The sequence below is a fragment of the Antechinus flavipes genome, chromosome 2 (genome assembly GCF_016432865.1).
Source record: "Antechinus flavipes isolate AdamAnt ecotype Samford, QLD, Australia chromosome 2, AdamAnt_v2, whole genome shotgun sequence".
Taxonomy (NCBI): Eukaryota; Metazoa; Chordata; class Mammalia; order Dasyuromorphia; family Dasyuridae; genus Antechinus; species Antechinus flavipes.
In genome coordinates, this window is record NC_067399.1 from 661,632,516 (window position 1) to 661,655,311 (window position 22,796).

The 22,796-nt window shown below is 29.7% G+C and overlaps 1 protein-coding gene across 1 annotated transcript in view; it reads right to left on the minus strand.

Moving 5' to 3' along the window:
* LOC127552119 (solute carrier family 22 member 15-like) overlaps positions 1 to 22,796 on the minus strand; it is a 209,923-nt gene that overhangs the window by 26,598 nt on the left and 160,529 nt on the right. Inside the window, exon 9 of the mRNA XM_051982594.1 lies at positions 22,188 to 22,296. Within this exon, the coding sequence (XP_051838554.1) occupies positions 22,188 to 22,296 (109 nt within the window). The remainder of the gene's footprint in view (positions 1 to 22,187; positions 22,297 to 22,796) is intronic.

The window sequence follows — 22,796 nt, forward strand, 5'->3', positions numbered from 1 at the left end:
TTAGCCCATCAGTTTAATAAATAATACCTCAAGAACATGTCCTTTCACCTCTATCAATAATATGCAATAGCTCAAGGACATGTCATTTAACCTATATGTATAATATATAATAGCTCAAGAACATGTCATTTAGGCCATCTGTTTAATAAATCAAAGCTCAAGAACATGTAATTTAACCCATCTGTTTAATAAATAATACCTCAAAAACATGTCCTTTCAGCTCTATCTATAATATGCAATAGCTCAAGTATATGTCATTTAGCCCTTCTGTATAATAAATAATATCTCAAGAACATGTCCTTTGACCTATTTGTATAATATAAAATAGATCAAGAACATGTCATTTAAATTCTATGTGTAATATATAATAGCTCAAGAATAGTTCATTTAGCCAATCTGTATAATAAATATAGAGAAGAGCATGTTGTTTAACTTCTATGTATAATATAGATTGGCTCAATATATTTCACTTAATCCCTATGAATAACAGGTAATAGGTCAAGAATATATCATTTAGCCCATATGTATAATAGGTAATAGCTCAAGAATATCTCGTTTAGCCCACCTTAATAAATAATAGCACAAGAACATATCATTGAACCTGTATATATAATATATATTAGCTCAAGTATATGTCACTTAACCTCAAAATGAAATATATAATAGATCATGTATAAGTCATTTAGACTTTCTGTATAACAAAAAATAGCTCAAGAATAAGTCATTTAACCCCTTTGTGTAATATATATTAACTCAAGTATATGTCATTTAACCTCTATGTATAATATGTAGTACCTCAAGGATTTGTAATTTAGCCCATCTGTATAATAAATAATAGTTGAAGAGCATGTTATTTAACCTGTATATATAATATATATTAGTTTAATATGTCACTTAATATCTATGTATAATATACAATAGCTCAAGAAAATTTCATTTAGCTCCTCTGTTTAATAAATAATAGCTCAAGAACATGTCTTTCACCTCTATCTATAATATGATATAACTCAAGTATATGTCATTTAGCCGATTTATATAATAAATAATAGCTCGAGAGCATGTTATTTAATCTCTATGTATAACATATAATTAGCTGAATATATACCACTTAATATCTATGGATAATATATAATAGCTCAAGACCTTGTCATTTAACCATTATGTATAATACATAAAAGCTCAAGAACAGGTTATTAAGCCTTTCTGTATAATAAAAACACCTCAAGAACATGTCTTTTCACCTCTATAATACACAATGGTTCAAGTATATATCATTTAGGCAATCTGCATAATAAATAATAACTTAAAACATGTCATTTAACCTCTATGTATAATATATATTAACTCAAGTATATGTCATTGAACCTCTATGTATAAGATACAATAGCTCAAGAATATGTCATTTAACCCATCTGTATAATAAATAATAGCTCAAAAGCATGTTATTTAACCTGTATTGTATAATATATTAGCTCCATATATATAACTTAATATCTATGTATAATACATAATAGCTCAAGAACTTGTCATTGAACCATTATGTATAATATATAATTGCTCAAGGACAGGTCATTTATCCTTTCTGTATAATAAAAAAACACCGCAAGAACATGTCCTTTCACCTCTATCTATAATGTGCAATAGCTCAAGTATATGTCATTTACCCCAAGAACAAGCTCAAGAACATGACCTTTGACAACTTGTATAATATGTAATAGATCAAGAACATCTCATTTAACCTCTATGTATAATATATAATAGCACAAATATATGTCAATTAAACTCTATGTATAATATATAATAAATCAAGGACTTGTCATTTAGCCCATCTGTATAATAAATAATATCTCAAGAGCATGTTATTTAACCTTTATGTATAATATATAGTACCTCAAATATATGTCAATTAACCTCTCTATATAATATATAATAGCTCAAGAATATGTCATTTAGCCCATCTGTATAATAAATATACCTGAAGAGCATGTCATTTAACTTCTATGCATAATATAGATTAGCTCAAATATATGTCAATTAACCTCTATATATAATATATAATAGCTCAAGAATATCTTGTTTACCACATCTGAATAATAAATAATAGCACAAGAACATGTCATTGAACCTATATGTATAATATATATTTGCTGAACTATATGTCACTTAACCGCTAGGTATAATAATATTATACATCATGTATAAGTCATTTAGAATTTCTGTACAATAAATAATAGCTCAAGAACATGTCATTTAACCCCTTTGTATAATATATATTAGCTCAAGTATATGTCACATAACATGTATATATAATGTATAATAGCTCAAAAATATGTCATTTAGAACATCTGTATAATAAATAATAGCAAAAGAACATGTCATTGATCCAGTATATATAATATATAATACTTCAAATATGTTACAAAACCTATATTTATAATATGTAACAGCTGTAGAACATGACATTTATCCCATCTGTATAATAAATAATAGCTTTAGAACATGTCATATAACCTCTATGTGTAATATATAATAGCTGAAGCACTTGTCATTTAGCCCATCTGTACAATAAATAATAGCACAAGAACATGTCATTGAAACTATATGTATAATATATATTAGCTCAAGTATATGTCATTTAACCTCTATATATAATATATATAATAGATCATGTATAAGTCATTGAGACTTTCTGAATAATAAATAATAGCTCAAGAATATGTCATTTAACCTCTTTGTGTAATACATACTAGCACAAGTATATGTTATTTAGCCTTTCTATGTAATAAATAATAGCTCAAGATCATGTCATTTAAGCTCTATGATTTCTATAAATAAGGTCAAGAACATATCATTTAACCTCTATGTATACTATATTTTAGCTCAAGTATATGTCACTTAACCTCTCTGTATAATATATAATAGCTCAAGAACAAGTAATTTAGCCAGTATGTGTAATGTATATTACCTCAAATATATGTCACATAACCTATATGCATAATATGTAACAACTCTAGAACATGACATTTAGCCCATCTGTATAATAAATAATAGCTTAAGGACATGGCATTTAACTTCTATGTATAATATATAATAGCTCAAAAACATGTCATTTAGATCATCTGTATAATAAATAATAGCTCAAGAACCTGTCATATAGGAGTATATGTAATATATAATAATTCAAATATATTTCACATAACCTATATATGTAATATGTAACAGCTCAAGAACTTGACATTTAGCAAATTTGTATAAGAAATAATAAGTCAAGAACATGTCAGTTAGCCATTATGTATAATATATAATACCTCAAATATATGTCACTTAACCTATATGTATAATACATAACAACTAAAGAACATGACATTTAGCCCATCTGTATAATAAATAATAGCTTAAGAACAAGTCATTTAATCTCTATGTATAAATATATATTAGCTCAAGTATATGTCATTGAACCTCTATGTATAATATATAATAGCTCACGAACATGTCATTTAGCCCATCTGTATAATAAATAATAGCTCAAGAACACATGTCATTTCACCTTTATACGTACTATATATTAGCTCAAATATATGTAATTGAACGTCTATGTATAATATATAATGGCCCAAAAACATGTCATTTAGCCCATCTGTTTAATAAATAATAGCTCAAGAACTTGTCATTTAACCTCTATGTATAGTATATAATAGCTCAAGAACATGTCATTTAGCCCATCTGTATAATAAATAATAGCTTAAGAACAAGTCATTTAATCTCTATGTATAATATATATTAGCTCAAGTATATGTCATTGAACCTCTATGTATAATATATAATAGCTCACGAATATGTCATATAGCCCATCTGTATAATCAATAATTGCTCAAGAGCATGTTATTTAACCTCTAGGTATAATATATATTAGCTTAATGTATGTCACTTAATATCTATGTATAATACATAATAGCACAAGAACGTCATTTACCTTATATGTATAATAAATAATAGCTCAATAATGTATAATTTAGCCCATCTGTTTAATAAATAATAGTTCAAGAACATGTCATCTAATCCCTTTGTATAATATATATAAGCTCAAGTATATGTCACTTAAGTTCTATATATATTATATAATAGCTCAAGAACATGTCATTTAGCCACTATGTATAATATATAATACCTCAAATATATGTCACATAACCTATATACATAATATGTAACAACTGAAGAACAGGACATTTCGCCCATCTGTATAATAAATAATAGTTCAAGAACATGTCATTTAGCCATTACATGTATTATATCATACCTCAAATATATGTCACATAACCTATATGTATTATTATAACAGCTCAAGAATGTTACATTTAGCCCATCAGTTTAATAAATAATACCTCAAGAACATGTCCTTTCACCTCTATCTACAATATACAATAGCTCAAGTATATGTCATTTAGCCCATCTGTATAATAAATAATACCTCAAGAACATGTCCTTTGACCTCTTTGTATAATGTATAATAGAGCAAGAACATGTCATTTAACCTCTATGTATAACATGTAATAGCACCAATATATGTCAATTAACCTCTATGTATAACATGTAATAGCACAAATATATGTCAATTAACCTCTATGTAAATATATAATAACTCAAGTATATGTCATTTAACCTCTATATTTAATATATAATAGCTCAAGAATATGTCATTTAACCCATCTGTTTAATAAATAATAGCTCAATGACATGTCATTAAATCTCTATATTTAATATATAATAGCTCAAGAATATGTCCTTTATCCAATCTGTTTAATAAATAATAGCTCAAGGACATGTCATTAAATCTCTCTCTATATAATATGCAATAGCTCAAGTATATGTCATTTAGCCCTTCTGTATAATAAATAATAGCTCAAAAACATCTACTTTGACCTCTTTGTATAACATAATAGATCAAGAACATGTCATTTAACTTCTATGTATAATATATAATAGCTCAAATATATGTCAATTAACCTTCATGAATAATATCTACTAGCTCAACTATATGTCATTTAACCTTTATGTATAATATATAATACCTCAAATATATGTCACTTAACCTATATGTATAATATGTACCAACTAAGAACATGACATTTAGCCCATCTGTATAATAAATAATAGCTTAAGGACATGTCATTTAAACTCTATATATAATATATATAATAGATCATGTATAAGTCATTTAGACTTTCGGCATAATCAATAATATCTCAAGAATATGTCATTTAAACCCTTTATGTAATATATATTAGCCCAAGTATATGTTATTTAGCCTTTCTATATAATAAATAATGGCTCAAGATCATGTCATTTAACCTCTATGATTTCTATAAATAAGGTCAAGAACATATCATTTAAACTCTATGTATAATATATTTTAGCTCAAGTATATGTCACTTAACCTCTTTGTATAATATATAATAGCTCAAGGACATGTCATTTAGCCAGTATGTGTAATGTATAATACCTCAAATATATTTCATATAACTTATATGTATAATATGTAATAGCTCTAGAGCATGACATTTAGCCCATCTGTATGATAAACAATAGCTTAAGGACATGTCATTTAACCTCTCTATGTAATATATAATAGCTCAAGAACTTGTCATTTAGCCCATCTGTATTATAAATAATAGCTCACGAAGATGTCATTTAGCCCATATGTATAATAAATAATAGCTCAAGAACATGTCGTTTCACCTCTATACATAATATATATTAGCTCAAGTATATGTAATTGAACGTCTATGTATAATATATGATAGCCCAAGAACATGTCATTTTGCCCATATGTTTAATAAATAAGAGCTCAAGAGCTTGTCATTTAACCTCTATGTATTATATAAAATAGCTCAAAAACATGTCATATAGACCATCTGTATAATAAATAATAGCTCAAGAATATGTCATATACCCAGTATGAATAATATATAATACCTCAAATATATTTCACATAACCTATATATATATAATATGTAACAGCTCAAGAACATGACATTTAGCTCATCTGTATAATAACTAATAGCTCAAGAACATGTCATTTAGCCATTATATATAAAATATAATACCTCAAATATATGTCACTTAACCTATATGTATAATATGTAACAACTAAAGAACATGACAATTAGCCCATTTGTATAATAAATAATAGCTTAAGAACAAGTCATTTAATCTCTATGTATAATATATATCAGCTCAAGTATATGTCATTGAACCTCTATGTATAATATATAATAGCTCACAAACATGTCATTTAGCCCATCTGCATAATGAATAATAGCTCAAGAGCATGTTATTTAACCTCTATGTATAATATATATTAGCTCAAGAACATGTCATTTAACTTCTATGTATAATATATAATACCTCAAATATATGTCAATTAACCTTTATGAATAATATCTCTAGCTCAACTATATATCATTTAACCTTCATGTATAATATGTAACAACTAAAGAACATGACATTTAGCCCATCTGTATAATAAATAATAGTTAAGGACATGTCATTTAAGTTCTATATATAATATATAATAGATCATGTATAAGTCATTTGGACTTTCTGCATAATCAATAATAGCTCAAGAATATGTCATTTAAACCCTTTATGTAATATATATTAGCACAAGTATATGTTATTTAGCCTTTTTATATGGTAAATAATGGCTCAAGATCATGTCATTTAACCTCTATGATTTCTATAAATAAGGTCAAGAACATATCATTTAACCTCTATGTATAATATATTTTAGCTCAAGTATATGTCACTTAATCTCTTTGTATAATATATAATAGCTCAAGGACATGTCATTTAGCCAGTATGTGTAATGTATAATACCTCAAATATATGTCACATAACCTATATGTATAATATGTAACAGCTCTAGAACATGACATTTAGCCCATCTATATGATAAATAATAGCTTAAGGACATGTCATTTAACCTCTATATGTAATATATAATAGCTGAAGAACTTGTCATTTAGACCATCTGTATAATAAATAATAGCTCACGAACGTCATATAGCCAGTATATATAATATATAATACCTCAATTATATTTCATATAACATATATATATATATATATAAAATATGTAACAGCTCAAGAACATGACATTGAGCTCATCTGTATAATAAATAATAGTTCAGGAACATGTCATTTAGCCATTATATATAATTGATAATACCTCAAATATATGTCACTTAACCTATATAAATAATACGTAACAACTAAAGAACATGACATTTAGCCCATCTGTATAATAAATAATAGCTTAAGAACAAGTCATTTAATCTCTATGTATAATATATATTAGCTCAATATATGTCACTTAATATCTCTGTATAATACATAAGAGCTCAAGAACATGTCATTTAGCCCAGCTCTATAATAAATAATATCTCAAGATTATGTAATTCAGCCTATCTGTTTAATAAATAATAGCTCAAGAACATGTCATTTAACCTCTATGTATGATATATAATAGGTAAATGACATGTCATTTAGCCCATCTGTATACTAAATAATACCTCAAGAACATATCATTTAGCTCCTCTGTTAATAAATAATAGCTCAACATGTCATTTAATCCCTTTGTTTAATATATATAAGCTCAAGTATATGTCAGTAAACTTCTATATATATTTTATAATAGCTCAAGAACATGTCATTTACAACATCTGTATAATAATTAATAGCTCAAGAACATGTCATTTAGCCAGTATGTGTAATGTATAATACCTCAAATATATGTCACATAACCTATATGTATAATATGTAACAGCTCTAGAGCATGACATTTAGCCCATCTGTGTGATAAATAATAGCTTAAGGACATGTCATTTAACTTCTCTATGTAATATATAATAGCTCAAGAACTTGTCATTTAGCCCATCGGTATTATCAATAATAGCTCAAGAAAATGTCATTTAGCCCATATGTATAATAAATAATAGCTCAAGAACATGTCATTTCACCTCTATACATAATATATATTAGCTCAAGTATATGTAATTGAATGTCTATATATAATATATAATAGCTCAAGAATATTTAATTTTGCCCATCTGTTTAATAAATAATAGCTCAAGAGCTTGTCATTTAACCTCTATGTATTGTATATAATAGCTCAAAAACATGTCATATAGACCATCTGTATAATAACTAATAGCTCAAGAACCTGTCATATACCCAGTATGAATAATATATAATACCTCAAATATATTTCACATAACCCATATGTATAATATGTAACAGCTCAAGAGCAGGACATTTAGCTCATCTGTATAATAAATAATAGCTTAAGAACAACTCATTTAATCTCTATGCATAATATATATTAGCTCAAGTATATGTCATTGAACCTCTATGTATGATATATAATAGCTCACGAACATGTCATTTAGCCCATCTGCATAATAAATGAGCATGTTATTTAACCTCTATGTATAATATATATTAGCTCAATATATGTCACTTAATATCTATGTATAATACATAATAGCTCAAGAACATGTCATTTAGCCCATCTGTATAATAAATAATTGCTCAAGAGCATGTTATTTAACCTCCTTGTATAATATAGATTAGCTCAATATACGTCACTTAATATCTATGTATAATACATAAATAGCTCAAGAACATGTCATTTAGCCCAGCTGTATAATAAATAATACTTCAAGATTATATAATTTAGCCCATCTGTTTAATAAATAATAGCTCAAGAACATGTCATTTAACCTCTATGTATAATATATAATAGATCAAGAACATATCATTTAACCTCTATGCATGATATATAATAGGTCAAGGACATGTCATTATCCCATCTGTATACTAAATAATAGCTTAAGAACATATCATTTAGCCCATCTGTTTAATAAATAATAGCTCAAGAACATGTCATTTAATCCCTTTGTATAATATATATAAGCTCAAGTATATGTCACTTAAGTTCTATATATATTATATAATAGCTCCAGAACATGTCATTTAGCCAGTAAGTATAATATATAATACCTCAAATATATGACACATAACCCATATGTATAATATGTAACAGCTCAAGAGCAGGAAATTTAGCCCATCTGTATAATAAATAATAGTTCAGGAATATGTCATTAAGCCATGAGATGTATTATATAATACCTCAAATATATGCCACATAACCTATATGTATTATATATAACAGCTCGAGAATATTACATTTAACCCATCAGTTTAATAAATAATACGTCAAGAACATATCCTTTTAGCTCTATCTATAATATGCAATAGCACAAGTATATGTCATTTAGCCCATCTGTATAATAAATAATACCTCAAGAACATGTCCTTTGATCTCTTTGTATAATGTATAATAGATTAAGAACATGTCATTTAACCTCTATGTATAACATATAATAGCACAAATATATGTCAATTAACCTCTATGTAAAAATAAAATAACTCAAGAATATGTCATTTAATCTCTATATTTAACATATAATAGCTCAAAAATATGTCATTTAGACCATCTGTTTAATAAATAATAGGTGAAGGACATCTCATTGAACCTCTATATTTAATATATAATAGCTTAAGAATATGTCCTTTATACCATCTGTTTAATAAATAATAGCTCAAGGACATATCATTAAACCTCTCTATATATAATATGCAATAGCTCAAGTATATGTCATTTAGCCTATCTATATAATAAATAATAGCTCAAAAACATCTACTTTGACCTCTTTGTATAACATAATAGATCAAGAACATGTCTTTTAACTTCTATGTATAATATTTAATAGCTCAAATATATGTCAATTAACCTTTATGAATAATATCTACTGGCTCAACTATATGTCATTTAATCTTTATGTATAATATATAATAACTCAAATGTATGTCACTTAACCTATATGTATAATATGTAACAACTAAAGAACATGACATTTAGCCCATCTGTATAATAAATAATAGCTTAAGGACATGTCATTTAGCCCATATGTATAATAAATAATAGCATAAGAACATGTCATTGAACCTATATGTATAATATATATTAGCTCAAGTATATGTAATTGAATGTCTATGTATAATATATAATGGCCCAAGAACATGTCATTTTGCCCATCTGTTTCATAAATAATAGCTCAAGAACTTGTCATTTAACCTCTAGGTATAATATATAATATCTCAAAAACATGTCATTTAGACCATCTGTATAATAAATAATAGCTCAAGATCCGGTCATATAGCCAGTATGTATAATATATAATACCTCAAATATATTTCACATAACCTATATCTATAATATGTAACAATTCAAGAACATGACATTTAGCTCATCTGTATAATAAATAATAGCTCAAGAACATGTCATTTAGCCATTATGTATAATATATACTACTTCAAATATATGTCACTTAACCTATATGTATAATATGTAACAACTAACGAACATGACATTTAGCCCACCTATATAATAAATAATAGTTTAAGAACAAGTCATTTAATCTCTATGATTAATATATATTAGCTCAAGTATATGTCATTGAACCTCTATGTATAATATATAATAGCTCACGAACATGTCATTTAGCCCATCTGCATAATAAATAATAGCTCAAGAGCATGTTATTTAACCTCTATGTATAATATATATTAGCTCAATATATTTCTCTTAATATGTATGTATAATATAAAATAGCTCAAGAACATGTCATTTAGCCCTTCTGTATAATAAATAATAGCTCAAGAATATTTAATTTAGCCCTTCTGTTGAATAAATAATAGCTCAAGAACTTGTCATTTAACCTTTATGTATAATATATAATAGCTCAAAAACGTGCCATTTAGACCTTCAGTATAATAAACATTAGCTCAAGAATCTGTCATTGAACCAGTATGTATAATATATAATACCTCAAATATATGTCACTTAACCTATATGTATAACATGTAACAGCTAAAGAATATGTCATTTAGCCAATCTGTATAATAAATAATATCTCAAGAATGTCATTTAGCCCATCTGTTTAATAGAAAATAGCTCAAGAACTTGTCATTGAACCTCTATGTATAATAAGTAATAGCTCAAGAATGTCATTTAGCCCATCTGTTTAATAAATAATAGCTCAAGAACATGTCATTTAATCCCTTTGTATAATATGTATAAGCTCAAGTATATGTCACTTAACTTCTATTTGTATTATATAATAGCTCAAGAACATGTCATTTACAACATTTGTATAATAAATAATAGCTCAAGAACATGTCATTTAGCCAGTATGTATAATATATAATAGCTCAACTATATGTCACATAACCTATATGTATAATATGTAACACCTCAAGAACAGGACATTTTGCCCATCTGTATAATAAATAATAGCTTTAGAACATGTCGTTTAACCTCTTTGTATGATGTATAATCGATCAAGAATATGTCATTTAACTTCTATGTATCATACATATTAGCTCAAGTATATGCCATTTAACCTCTATATTTGATATATAATATCTCAAGAATATGTCATTTAGCCCATCTGTTTAATAAATAGTAGCTCAAGGACATGTCATTAAACCTCTCTATATAATATATATTAGCTCAAGTATATGTCATTTATCCTCTATGTATAATATATAATGGCTCAAGAACATGTCATTTAGCCCATCTGTATAATAAATAATACCTCAAGAGTATGTTATTTAACCTCTATGTATAACATATATTAGTTCAATATATGTCACTTAATATCTATGGAAAATACATAATAGAATAAGACTTTGTCATTTAACCATTGTGTATAATATATCATAGCTCAAGAAGAAGTCATTTAGCCTTTCTGTATAATAAAAAACACCTCAAGAACATGTTCTTTCACCACTATCTATAATATGCAATAGCTCAAGTATATGTCATTTGGCCCATCTGTATAATACATAATAGCTAAGAACATGTCATTGAACCTCTATGTATAATATATAATAGCACAAATATATGTCAATTAGCCTCTCTGTATAATATATAATAGTTCAAGCATATGTCATTTAGCCCATCTAAATAATAAATATTGCTGAATAGCATGTCAGTTAACTTGTATATGTAATATAGTTTAGTGCTATATATTTCACTTAATCCATATGTAATAGCTCCAGCATATATCATTTAGCCCAACTGTATAAAAAATAATAGCACAAGAACATGTCATTGAACCTATATATATAATATATATTAGCTCAAGTATATGTCATTTAATATCTATGTATAATACATAATAGATCATGTATAAGTCATTTAGACTTTATAATAAATAATAGCTCAAAAACATGTCATTTAACATTTTTGTATAATATATATTAGCTCAACTATATGTCACTTAACTTCTATATATAATATATAATAGCTCAAGAACATGTCATTTTGAACATTTGTATAAAAATAATAGCACAAGAACATGTCATTTTGAACATTTGTATAATAAATAATAGCACAAGAACATGTCATTTAGCCAGTATGTATAATATATAATACCTCAAATATATGTCACATACCCTATATGTATAATATGTAACAGCTCAAGAACATGGATTTTAGCCCATCTGTATAATAAATAATAGACTTAGAACATATTATTTAACCTCTCTATATAATATATAATAGCTCAAGAAATTGTCATTTAGCCCATCTGAATAATAAATAATAGCTCAAGAGCATGTTATTTAACCTCTATGTATAATATATATTAGCTCAATAAATGTCACTTAATATCTATGTATAATACATAATAGCTCAAGAACTTGTCATTTAACCATTATGTATAATATATAATAGCTCAAGAACAGGTCATTTAGTCTTTTTCTATAATAAAAAATAGCTCAAGAATATGTCCTTTCACCTCTATCTATAATATGCAATAGCTCAAGTATATGTCATTTAGCCCATCTGTATAAAAAATAATAGCTCAAGAATATGTCCTTTGACCTCTTTGTATAATATACAATAGCTCAAGAATATGTCATTTAACCACTATGTATAATATATATTAGCTCAACTATATATCATTTAACCTTTATTTATAATATATAATAGCTCAGGAACATGTCATTTAGCCCATCTGTTTAATAAATAATAGCTCAAGTATATTTCCTTTAACCTCTATGTATAATATATATGCTCAACTATATGTCATTTAACCTTTATGTATAATATATAATAGCTCAAGAACATGTCATTTAGCCCATCTGTTTAATAAATAATACCTCAAGAACATGTCATTAAACCTCTATAAATAATATATAATAGCTCAAGAACATCTCATTTTATCCATAATTATAATAAATAATAGCTCAAGGACATGTCATTTAACCTCTATATATAATATATATTAGCTCAAGTATATGTCATTTAACTTCTATGTATTATATGTAATAGATGATGTAAAAGTTTTTTAGACTCCCTGTATTATAAATGATTGCTGAAGAACATGTCACTTCATCTCTATGTATAATACATATTACCTCAAGTATATGTCCTTTAACCTCTATGTATAATATATTATAACTCAAATATATGTCACATAACCTCTATGTATAATATGTAATATCTCAAGAACTTTTCATTTAGCCTATCTCTATAATAAATAATAGCTCCAGAACTTGTCATTTTACCTGTATGTATAATATATATTAGCTCAAGTATATTTCATTTAACCTCTATGCATAATATATAATAGATCACGTATAAGTAATTTAGACTTTCTGTATAATAAATAATATCTCAAGAACATGTCATTTAGAACATCTGTATAATAAATAATACCTCAAGAACATGTGATTTAGTGCATCTGTTTAATAAATAATAGCTCAAGAACATGTCACTTAATCTTTCTGTATAATATATAGGACTTCACATATATGTCAATTAATCTCTATGTATAATATATAATAGCTCCTGTATATGTCATTTAACTTCTCTGTGTAATAAATAATAGCTCAAGAACATGGTACTTAACTCTTTATATAATACATAATACCTCAAATATATGTCATTTTTCCTCTATGTATAATACATAATAGCACATGTATATGCCATTTAGTCTTTTTGTATTATAAATAGTAGCTCAAAAACATCTCATTTAGCTCATCTGTATAATTAATAATATCTTAAGTATATGTCATTTAACCTCTATATATAATATATAACAGCTCATGTATATGTCATTTAGCCCATCTGTTAAATAAATAATAGCTTAAGAACATGTCATTTAACCTCTATATATAATATATATGAGATCAAGTATATGTCATTTAGCCTCTATGTATAATAAAAAGTAGCTCAAGAACATGTCCTTTAAGCTCTATGCATAATAAATAATAACTCAAGTATGTGTCTTTTAACCTCTCTATATAATATATAATCTCTCAAGTATATATTACTTAACCTCTCTATATAATATGTAATATCTCAAGTATGTCTCATTTAACCTCTCTGTATAATATATAGTACTTCAAGTATATGTTATTTAATCTCTCTATATAATATATAATAGCATATGTATATATCATTTAACCTCTATTAATAATATATAATAGCTCAAATATATATCATTTAACCTCTATATATAATATATAATAGCTCAAGTATGTGCCATTTAACCTCTCTATATAATATATAATCTCTCAAGTATATGTTACTTAACCTCTCTATATAATATGTAATATCTCAAGTATGTGTCATTTAACCTCTCTGTATAATATATAGTACTTTAAGTATATGTCATTTAATCTCTATATATAATATATAATAGCATATGTATATGTCATTTAACCTCTATTAATAATATATAATAGCTCAAATATATATCATTTAACATCTATATATAATATATAATAGCTCAAGTATGTGTCACTTAATCTCTAAATATACTATATAATAGCTCAAGTATATTTCATTTAGCCTCTCTGTATGATATGTAACAGCTCTTATATCTGTCATTTAGCCTCTCTGTAGAATATATCAAAGCTCAAGTATGTGTCTTTGAACCTCTATGTATAATATATCAAAGCTCAAGTATGTGTCTTTTAACCTCTATATATAATGTATAATAGTTCAAGTATGTGTCATTTAACCTCTATGTATAATATATAATTGCTGAATTATATGTTTTAATATATCTGTATAATATATAACAGCCTAAGAATATCTCATTTAAATGATCAATTTCATAAAGCGTAGCACATGTCAATGTATAATACATAATAGCTCAAGTATGTCATTTAACCTTTCTGTATAATATATAATAGCTCAAATATATGTCATTTAACATCTATATAATATATAATAGTTCAAGTATATGTTATTTAACCTCTCTGTATAATATATAATAGCTCAAGTATGTCATTTGACCTCTCTGTATAATATGTAATAGCCCCTGTGTATGTCATTTAATCTCTCTGTATAATATATAATAGCCCAAGTATATGTCTTTTGACCTCTGTGTAATATATCATAGCTAAATATGTCATTTAACCTCTCTTTATTATATATAATTGCTCAAGTATATGTCATTTAACCTTTTAGTATAACATATAGGCAACTGATCTAAATTTGCATGAAAAGAAGCCATTTTCCATTTGAGCAATGATCAGATGATCTGTGGAGGCAGTTGTCAGCAAAAAATGATTCAAGTTATCAATTGCCATATTTTTAAAATGTTCTAAATAACATATAATTTTTAAAAAGGAAGAAAGATACCATTCAGTATCCTGAGACAAAACTTTTCAACCAGAGGTTATCCAATGAGAACTAAAGTGAAAATCTAGGTAGTGATGGTTTGATAAATAAACTGACCATGATTAATGGACATGAGTCTAGGAATTCTAAATAGTGGAGGGTGTCCTGCCAAGTTTCTCTGTTCTCTCTTACTTCAAAGCCAAAAATGCCAAGCTTCTAGTTAACTGATTCCTTCAGCAAACATTTATTGGGACCTGTGCTGTAAGGGAAAGGACACTAATCATGAACTCAGAAGACATAAATCCTATTAAGAAGCTCAGTATGTGGGGAAGGCCAGAAGGATAATGATCTCTAAGACCAGACAGCAAAGACTCAATATACATATCTTATAATCCCCAGGATAACACTTTCTGAGAGTAAAAATGTCCATTGCTGGGAAATAACTGAAACAAGACAAAACAAAACAAGAACAACAAAGTTTAGGATATGAATGTAATGGGATATTATTATACAGTATGAAATAACCACAGTGAAGGATTTGTAGCAACCTAGGGAAGATTTTTGTGTCTTGGTACAGAATAAAATAAAGAGATCTAAAATACTGAGTAAATAAAGACAATATCACCAAGAAATATATATATATTGCTAAAAAGGAAGCCAAACTCTCAGAAACTGAATAACCCATAATGGTCTTGAAGAGGAGATGGCAGACTACCAGAGCAGAATGGTGCATACATTATCAGACATGACCACTTTGTGTATTATTTTTGCTTAACTGTTTTCTTTGTTATTAGGGAGGAACCAATGTTGGCAGTGAGGGGAGGAAGGGTTCCTCCTGAAATGACCACGAAGTAAAAACAAAAGCCATCTAGAGAAATTATTTTTAACTATGTTATTAATAAGGACTAGGACACATTTGTTTAATAATTTGATCAATATTTATTAAACACTTTTGTTCAAATATTCCACGGAAGTACCCCTTAGCTTTCTTGGGTGGTCTTGAGTCAGGAAGAGATGAGTTCATATCTAGCTTCAGTCACTTATTAGCAGTGTGACTCAGTTGCCTCAACTATAAAATGGGGATAATAACAATCCTTCCCTCCCACAGTTATGGGGAAGATCAAACAAGATAATATTTGTAAAGTATTTGGCACACTGTAGGTGCTACATAAATGCTTATTGCCTTCCCTATTCCTCCTCATAGTGTTTAATCATTCCCAGGAAAAAGCAAGCCCTGGTAGGGTCTTTGCATTGAGTGGAGATGGGGACTGATGGATGCTTGCTGATTACTATTTCATTTCAATTTATGGGTGATTCCATAAAATTGGATAACATTAGAGCAGGGGGCTGAGACTTTTTCTGAGTCCCACACCCTCTGGGCAATCTGGGGGAGTGTGGGGCTCCTTTCTCAAGATATACAGTTTTGAAGGGCATAAATACATAGAATTACCAATTGTACCATCGCTACCAAATGCAGATATCCAATTTTGAAGTTCATGGTCCCCAGAACTGGATTAGAGGAAGAAAATTCAATGACTATATTTTCCAGCAGATAAACCACACCTTGGAAGCTACAAGTCTTTTTTCTGGAGCGTTAGCTCTCGGCAACGAGTTCCTACATACTGTATGACAGTCACGGCTTATTACAGCAAGACATTTGTCCTACGGGACTGGGCAGGGGGGTGGAGATCAGAATGGGGCGCTGAAGGCCCTCTGGCATCCATCCCACTTTCTGAATACCTGTTTCCTTTGCTCATGGGGCCCTCACATTAGTTTCCCCATGTCCTGTGGTTTATTTAAATGGAGTCCATTGTTTCATGGGATAATCTTTTAGGGAGAAATCTGTGAACTCCATACAGCCTCATGCTCCCAGGGGTTAGAACAATAATGCTCACAGCCCTATTAACCAAGCAACTTCCATTTACCATGTATTTTTCTCTTGCATCAGCCCCTGCAAGGTAGGTAACATGTAGGCTGCACTATTATAATAATTTTCCAGATAAGGAAATTCAGCTGCAATGGTTTGCTCCTGGTTACAGAGCTAGGAGAATATTGAAGCAGATTCTCAACTGCTTTCTATTGCTCCGACCACATCACGCTGCCTCCCAAACTCTGCTGGTTTGTCAGCTCACTGGTCTTCCTCCCACCCCCTTCCATTCTTCCCTAGCACCAGTCATCCCTGAAGGGCTGCCATCAACTGCTACAGCCTACAGAGGAGGTGGGGGCGGGGTGGGGCTGAAGCAATGGATAAAGGTTTCTGAGGGAGGCTTTGCAAGAAACGTTTTTTAATCCTTAGAACTTTTAAAAATGGAATAGGCTGCAAAGAGCCCAGCTTTGGGGGAAAGAAATTACTATTTGACAAAAACTGCTGGGAAAATTGGAAACCAGTATGGCAGAAACTAGGCACTGACCCACACCCAACACTGTATACCAAGATAAGGTTGAAATGGGTTCATGATCTAAGCATAAAGAATGAAATTATAAATAAATTGGAATAACATAAAATAATTTACCTCTCAGATGATTATAAATAAATTGGAATAACATAGGATAATTTGCCTCTCAGATCTGTGGAAGGGGAAGGAATTTGTGGCCAAACAACTAGAGATCATTATTGATCACCAAATACATTGTTTTGATTATATTAAGATAAAAAGGTTTTGTACAAACAAAATGAATGCAGACGAGATTAGACAAGATTAGAAGGGAAGCAATAAATGGGGGGGGGGGGATTTTATATTCAAGGATTCTGATAAAGACCTCATTTCTAAAATATTTAGAGAACTGTCTCAACTTTATAATAATTCAAGCCATTCTCCAATTGATAAATCGTCAAAGGATATAAACAGACAATTTTCAAATAAATAAATTGAAACCATTTCTAGACATATGAAAAGGTGCTCTACATCATTATTGATCAGAGAAATGGAAATTAAGACAACTCTGAGGTACCATTATACACCTGTCAGATTGGCTAACATGACAGGAAAAGATAATGACCAATATTGGAGGGGATGTGGGAAAACTGGGACACCAGTTGTGATGGAGTTGTGAATTGATCCAACCCATTTTGGAGAGCAATTTGGAAGTATGCCCAAAGGGTTATCAAACTATGCAAACACTTGATCCAGCAGTGTTTCTACTGAGATTATATCCCAGAGAGATCCTAAAGGAGGGAAAGGGACCCACATGTGCAAAAATTTTGTGGCAGCCCTTTTTGTGGTGGCAAGGAACTGGAAACTGAGTGGATGCCCATCAGTTGGGGAATGGCTGAATAAATTATGGTATATGAAGGTTGTGGAATATTATTGTTCTATAAAAAATGATCAGCAGAATGATTTCAGAGAAGCCTGGAGAGACTTACATGAACTGATGCTGAGTGAAATGAGCAGGACCAGGAGATCATTTTACAGGACAACATCACTATTATACGGTGATCAATTCTGACAAATGTGGCTCTCTTCAACAATGAGATGATTCAAACCAGTTCCAATAGCTCAGTGATGAAGAGAGCCATCTGCACCCAGAGAGAGGACTGTGGGAACTGAGTGTAGACCACTCTCTATGTTGTTGTTTGCTTACATTTTGTTTTCTTTCTCATTTTTTTTTACCTTTTTGATCTGATTTTTTTTTTGTGCAGCAAGATAATTGTATAAATATGTATGTATATTGAATTTAAGATATATTTTTGCATGTATTGGATTACTTGGCATCTAGGGAAGGATGGGGAAAAAGGGAGAAATTTAGAACACAAGGATTTGCAAGGGTCAATGCTGAAAAATTATTCATGCATATATTTTGACAATAAAAAGCTTTAATAAAAAATGAAAAAAAGAATTTAAATGGAATAGATTGATTGCTTGGAGAAAGAGTAGGTTCCCTCAGTGGAGATCTTGAAGCCGTGGATATTTAACCACTTATTGGGTAGGATGTAGAAGGTATTTTTATCTAGATAGTCAGTGAGGATTTATTTAGCATTTACTGTATGCCTGATGCTATGTGAAGGTTTTAATGAAATCAGAGCTCACTTACAGGTTCAAGATACTATGATTACATTATAGTCTTATGCCCATTTCACCAAAACACAAGATAAATATGCCCTTACTTTCTAGGAGGAGATTGGTTTTAATGATATCACAGCTCACTTGTAAGTTCAAGATACTGTGATTACATTATAACTTTGTGCCCATTTCACTAAAATATAAGATAAATTTGCTCTTAATATCTCAGGGGAAGGATGAGAAAACTGGGATACTGTGTAGTAGAAAACTGAATTTAGAGTCAGAAAACTCAGGTTCAGAATCAAGCCCTGCTAATCATTGGATCATGATTTTATTTTAGATTTTAGATGAGGAAACTGAGGCCTAAGAAAGTTAAATGGCTTTCCCTTGCTTGAACTCTTTGTAACCCCATTTTGGATTTTCTTGCAAAGATACTGGAGTGATTTGCCATTTTCTTCTCCAACTCATTTTACAGGAGGGGAAACTGAGGCAAACAGGATTAGGGACATGCCCAGGGTCACCCAAGCTAGTAAAGACAGATTTGAACTCAGGATAAGTTTTCCTAGTCTCCAGTCCAGCGCTTTCTCCATGCTCTCTCTAGTGTCAGAGGCTAGATTTCAATCCAGGTCTAACTCACTAATAAGCATTTATTAAGCATCTTGTGTCTGGCAATGTCACCAGCTGCATGACCTTATGCAGGTCACTTTAGGACTCATCCTTTATTTCCTCATCTCTAAAACAGAGATCTTAATATCAGCAGTGCCCAAATCACAGAACTAAAGGTTCAAATGGGCACAAAGAGTTTGTAGACCATATAGCACTATAAAAATATTTGCCTTGACTTAACTAGTTGGCACAGTGGACAGAGTACTGGACTTTGAGTCAGGAGGACCCAAGATCCTTTCTTAGAAACCAGCTATCTGATCCTGAGCCAGACTCTTCTCTATCACATGGTGAGGTTGGGATTGAGTCTCTCTGAGTTCTCCTCTAGGTCTAAATCAATGACCTTTTGATAATTGTTATTGTTAAGACAATGACAATAATTATAATATCATTTAGTACCTGACATATAGTAAGAACTACATAAATGTCAGTTATTATTATTACTTTTAATGCTCAATTGATTTTCATTTTTCTTTTTTTCTTCCCCCCCCCCCCATTTATTCAGAATTCTAACTCTCCGAAGGTGAAGGTATAAGGCTAATATCTTAACATACTGAAATTAGAGGAAGAGGGTGGGAATCAAATTTCTTTCATTCCACATAAAATCTATTTGAGCAAATATATTTAAGTGTCCTGGATGAAATAGTCCCTTGTAGCCTACTCACCACCATCATGCATTTTTCCACAGTCCTCTAATAAACACTCATTTTCAATTTTTAGGAAGCAAAAAAAAAAAAAAAGGAAATAAGCATTTATTATGCACCTACTATGTGACAGGCCCTTGCTAAATACTTTACAAATATTATCTCATTTCATCCTCAGAACAAACCTTAGAGTTAGATGTTGTTATGACCCCCATTCAGCTAGGGAAATTGAGACAGAGAGTAATTAAGTGAGTTGCCCAGAGTCTTAGTCACAATCCAGGAAGTAAACTCAGATCTTTCTGACCCCAGAGTCCAGCCCTCCATCCACTGAACCATGTAACTGCCTCTAACTCTTAGGCAACATGAGGATTCCACATCCAAGGATCATTCTATGATGGCCAATCCAATATCAGTATTTTTTAATTGAACCTTTACCAGAGACAAACATAGTAAAAGATGTCATCAAGGATGTTATCATATGTCAAGAAGAAGGTACACCAGATATATCCACACAAGGTCAGGAGAAATCACAAAAAATTTCCAGAACATTGGGCGGTGAACTTCTGATGGGACGGCATCAAGAATCACTCAGAAATGGGTTGGGATCTGCATACTTGGAGGGAATACCCACATCTGATGGGATCATGGATAATGGGAAATTTATTAGAAAAAAAGGAGATATAAAGAAGCAGAACAAAGATATGAGAAGATTCAATCTTAAAGATTCACCACATACATCAAGTGAAGATAAACATTGAAAATCTTCCTATGCATGAGATATTTTAATGGAAGTAGTCATTCAAAACAAGTGTGAGTGTGTACATATGTGTGTGTGTGTGTGTGTGTGTGTAAGAGGCCGAGAGTGAGGTCCAGGATTTGACATAGAAAAGGAATGATAGTTTTATATGCTTTATCTACTTTTTATGCTTGACTCTCCAAATGAACCTGACATTTATCTTGTTGTACACTAAGTCCAAAAAGAAAACTAATTCTTCCAAAGAAGAAGGCTAGGTGACTGAGAATGCCTCATTCCACTAACCGTCTAAATAACATCCAATCTTTCTCATTTAGTCAGTGTGGTCTGAATGTACGAATCATGACATTAAGCACAACTACCTTATTACCGTAGGGTACAGTTCCGAAGTGTAGATGTAGACCGTGTTGAAGGCAGCACTGATGGCCATTTTTCCACTCAAAGCCAGGAACATGGGGTTCCAAAATAAACCTATGGAGAGAATAAAGGAAGGATGACTTCAATAGAACAGAAATGGATGGTGCTTTAATTTAAAAAACTAACTTGGGCTAAAGTTGTTCTCAGAAGATTAAAACTTTAAAAAGAGGTATAAGAGAGCCCGCTCCAATGGCTCTCAGTGCTCAATTATCAGGGGAAACATTAACTCTTTGGAAATGGGGCAAAGCAATAAATCAGGATTAATTTATTGTTTTGCTGATTATTCCATTTTAACAAAGTTTGATCCTGGGTAAGTCACCTTAATCCATTGGAGAAAGAAATGGCAAACTATGGCAAGTATCTTTCCAAGAAAACCACATAGACAGTATGATCCATAGGCCACAAGGAGTAGGGTTAATCTCTGTTTGCCTTAATCTCTTGGAGAAGGAAATGGGAAACCACTACAACTATCTATACCAAGAAAAGAGCATAGACAGTATGAGCCATAGGTCACAAAAAGTGGAGTTAATCTAAGCTTGCCTTAATTTCATGGA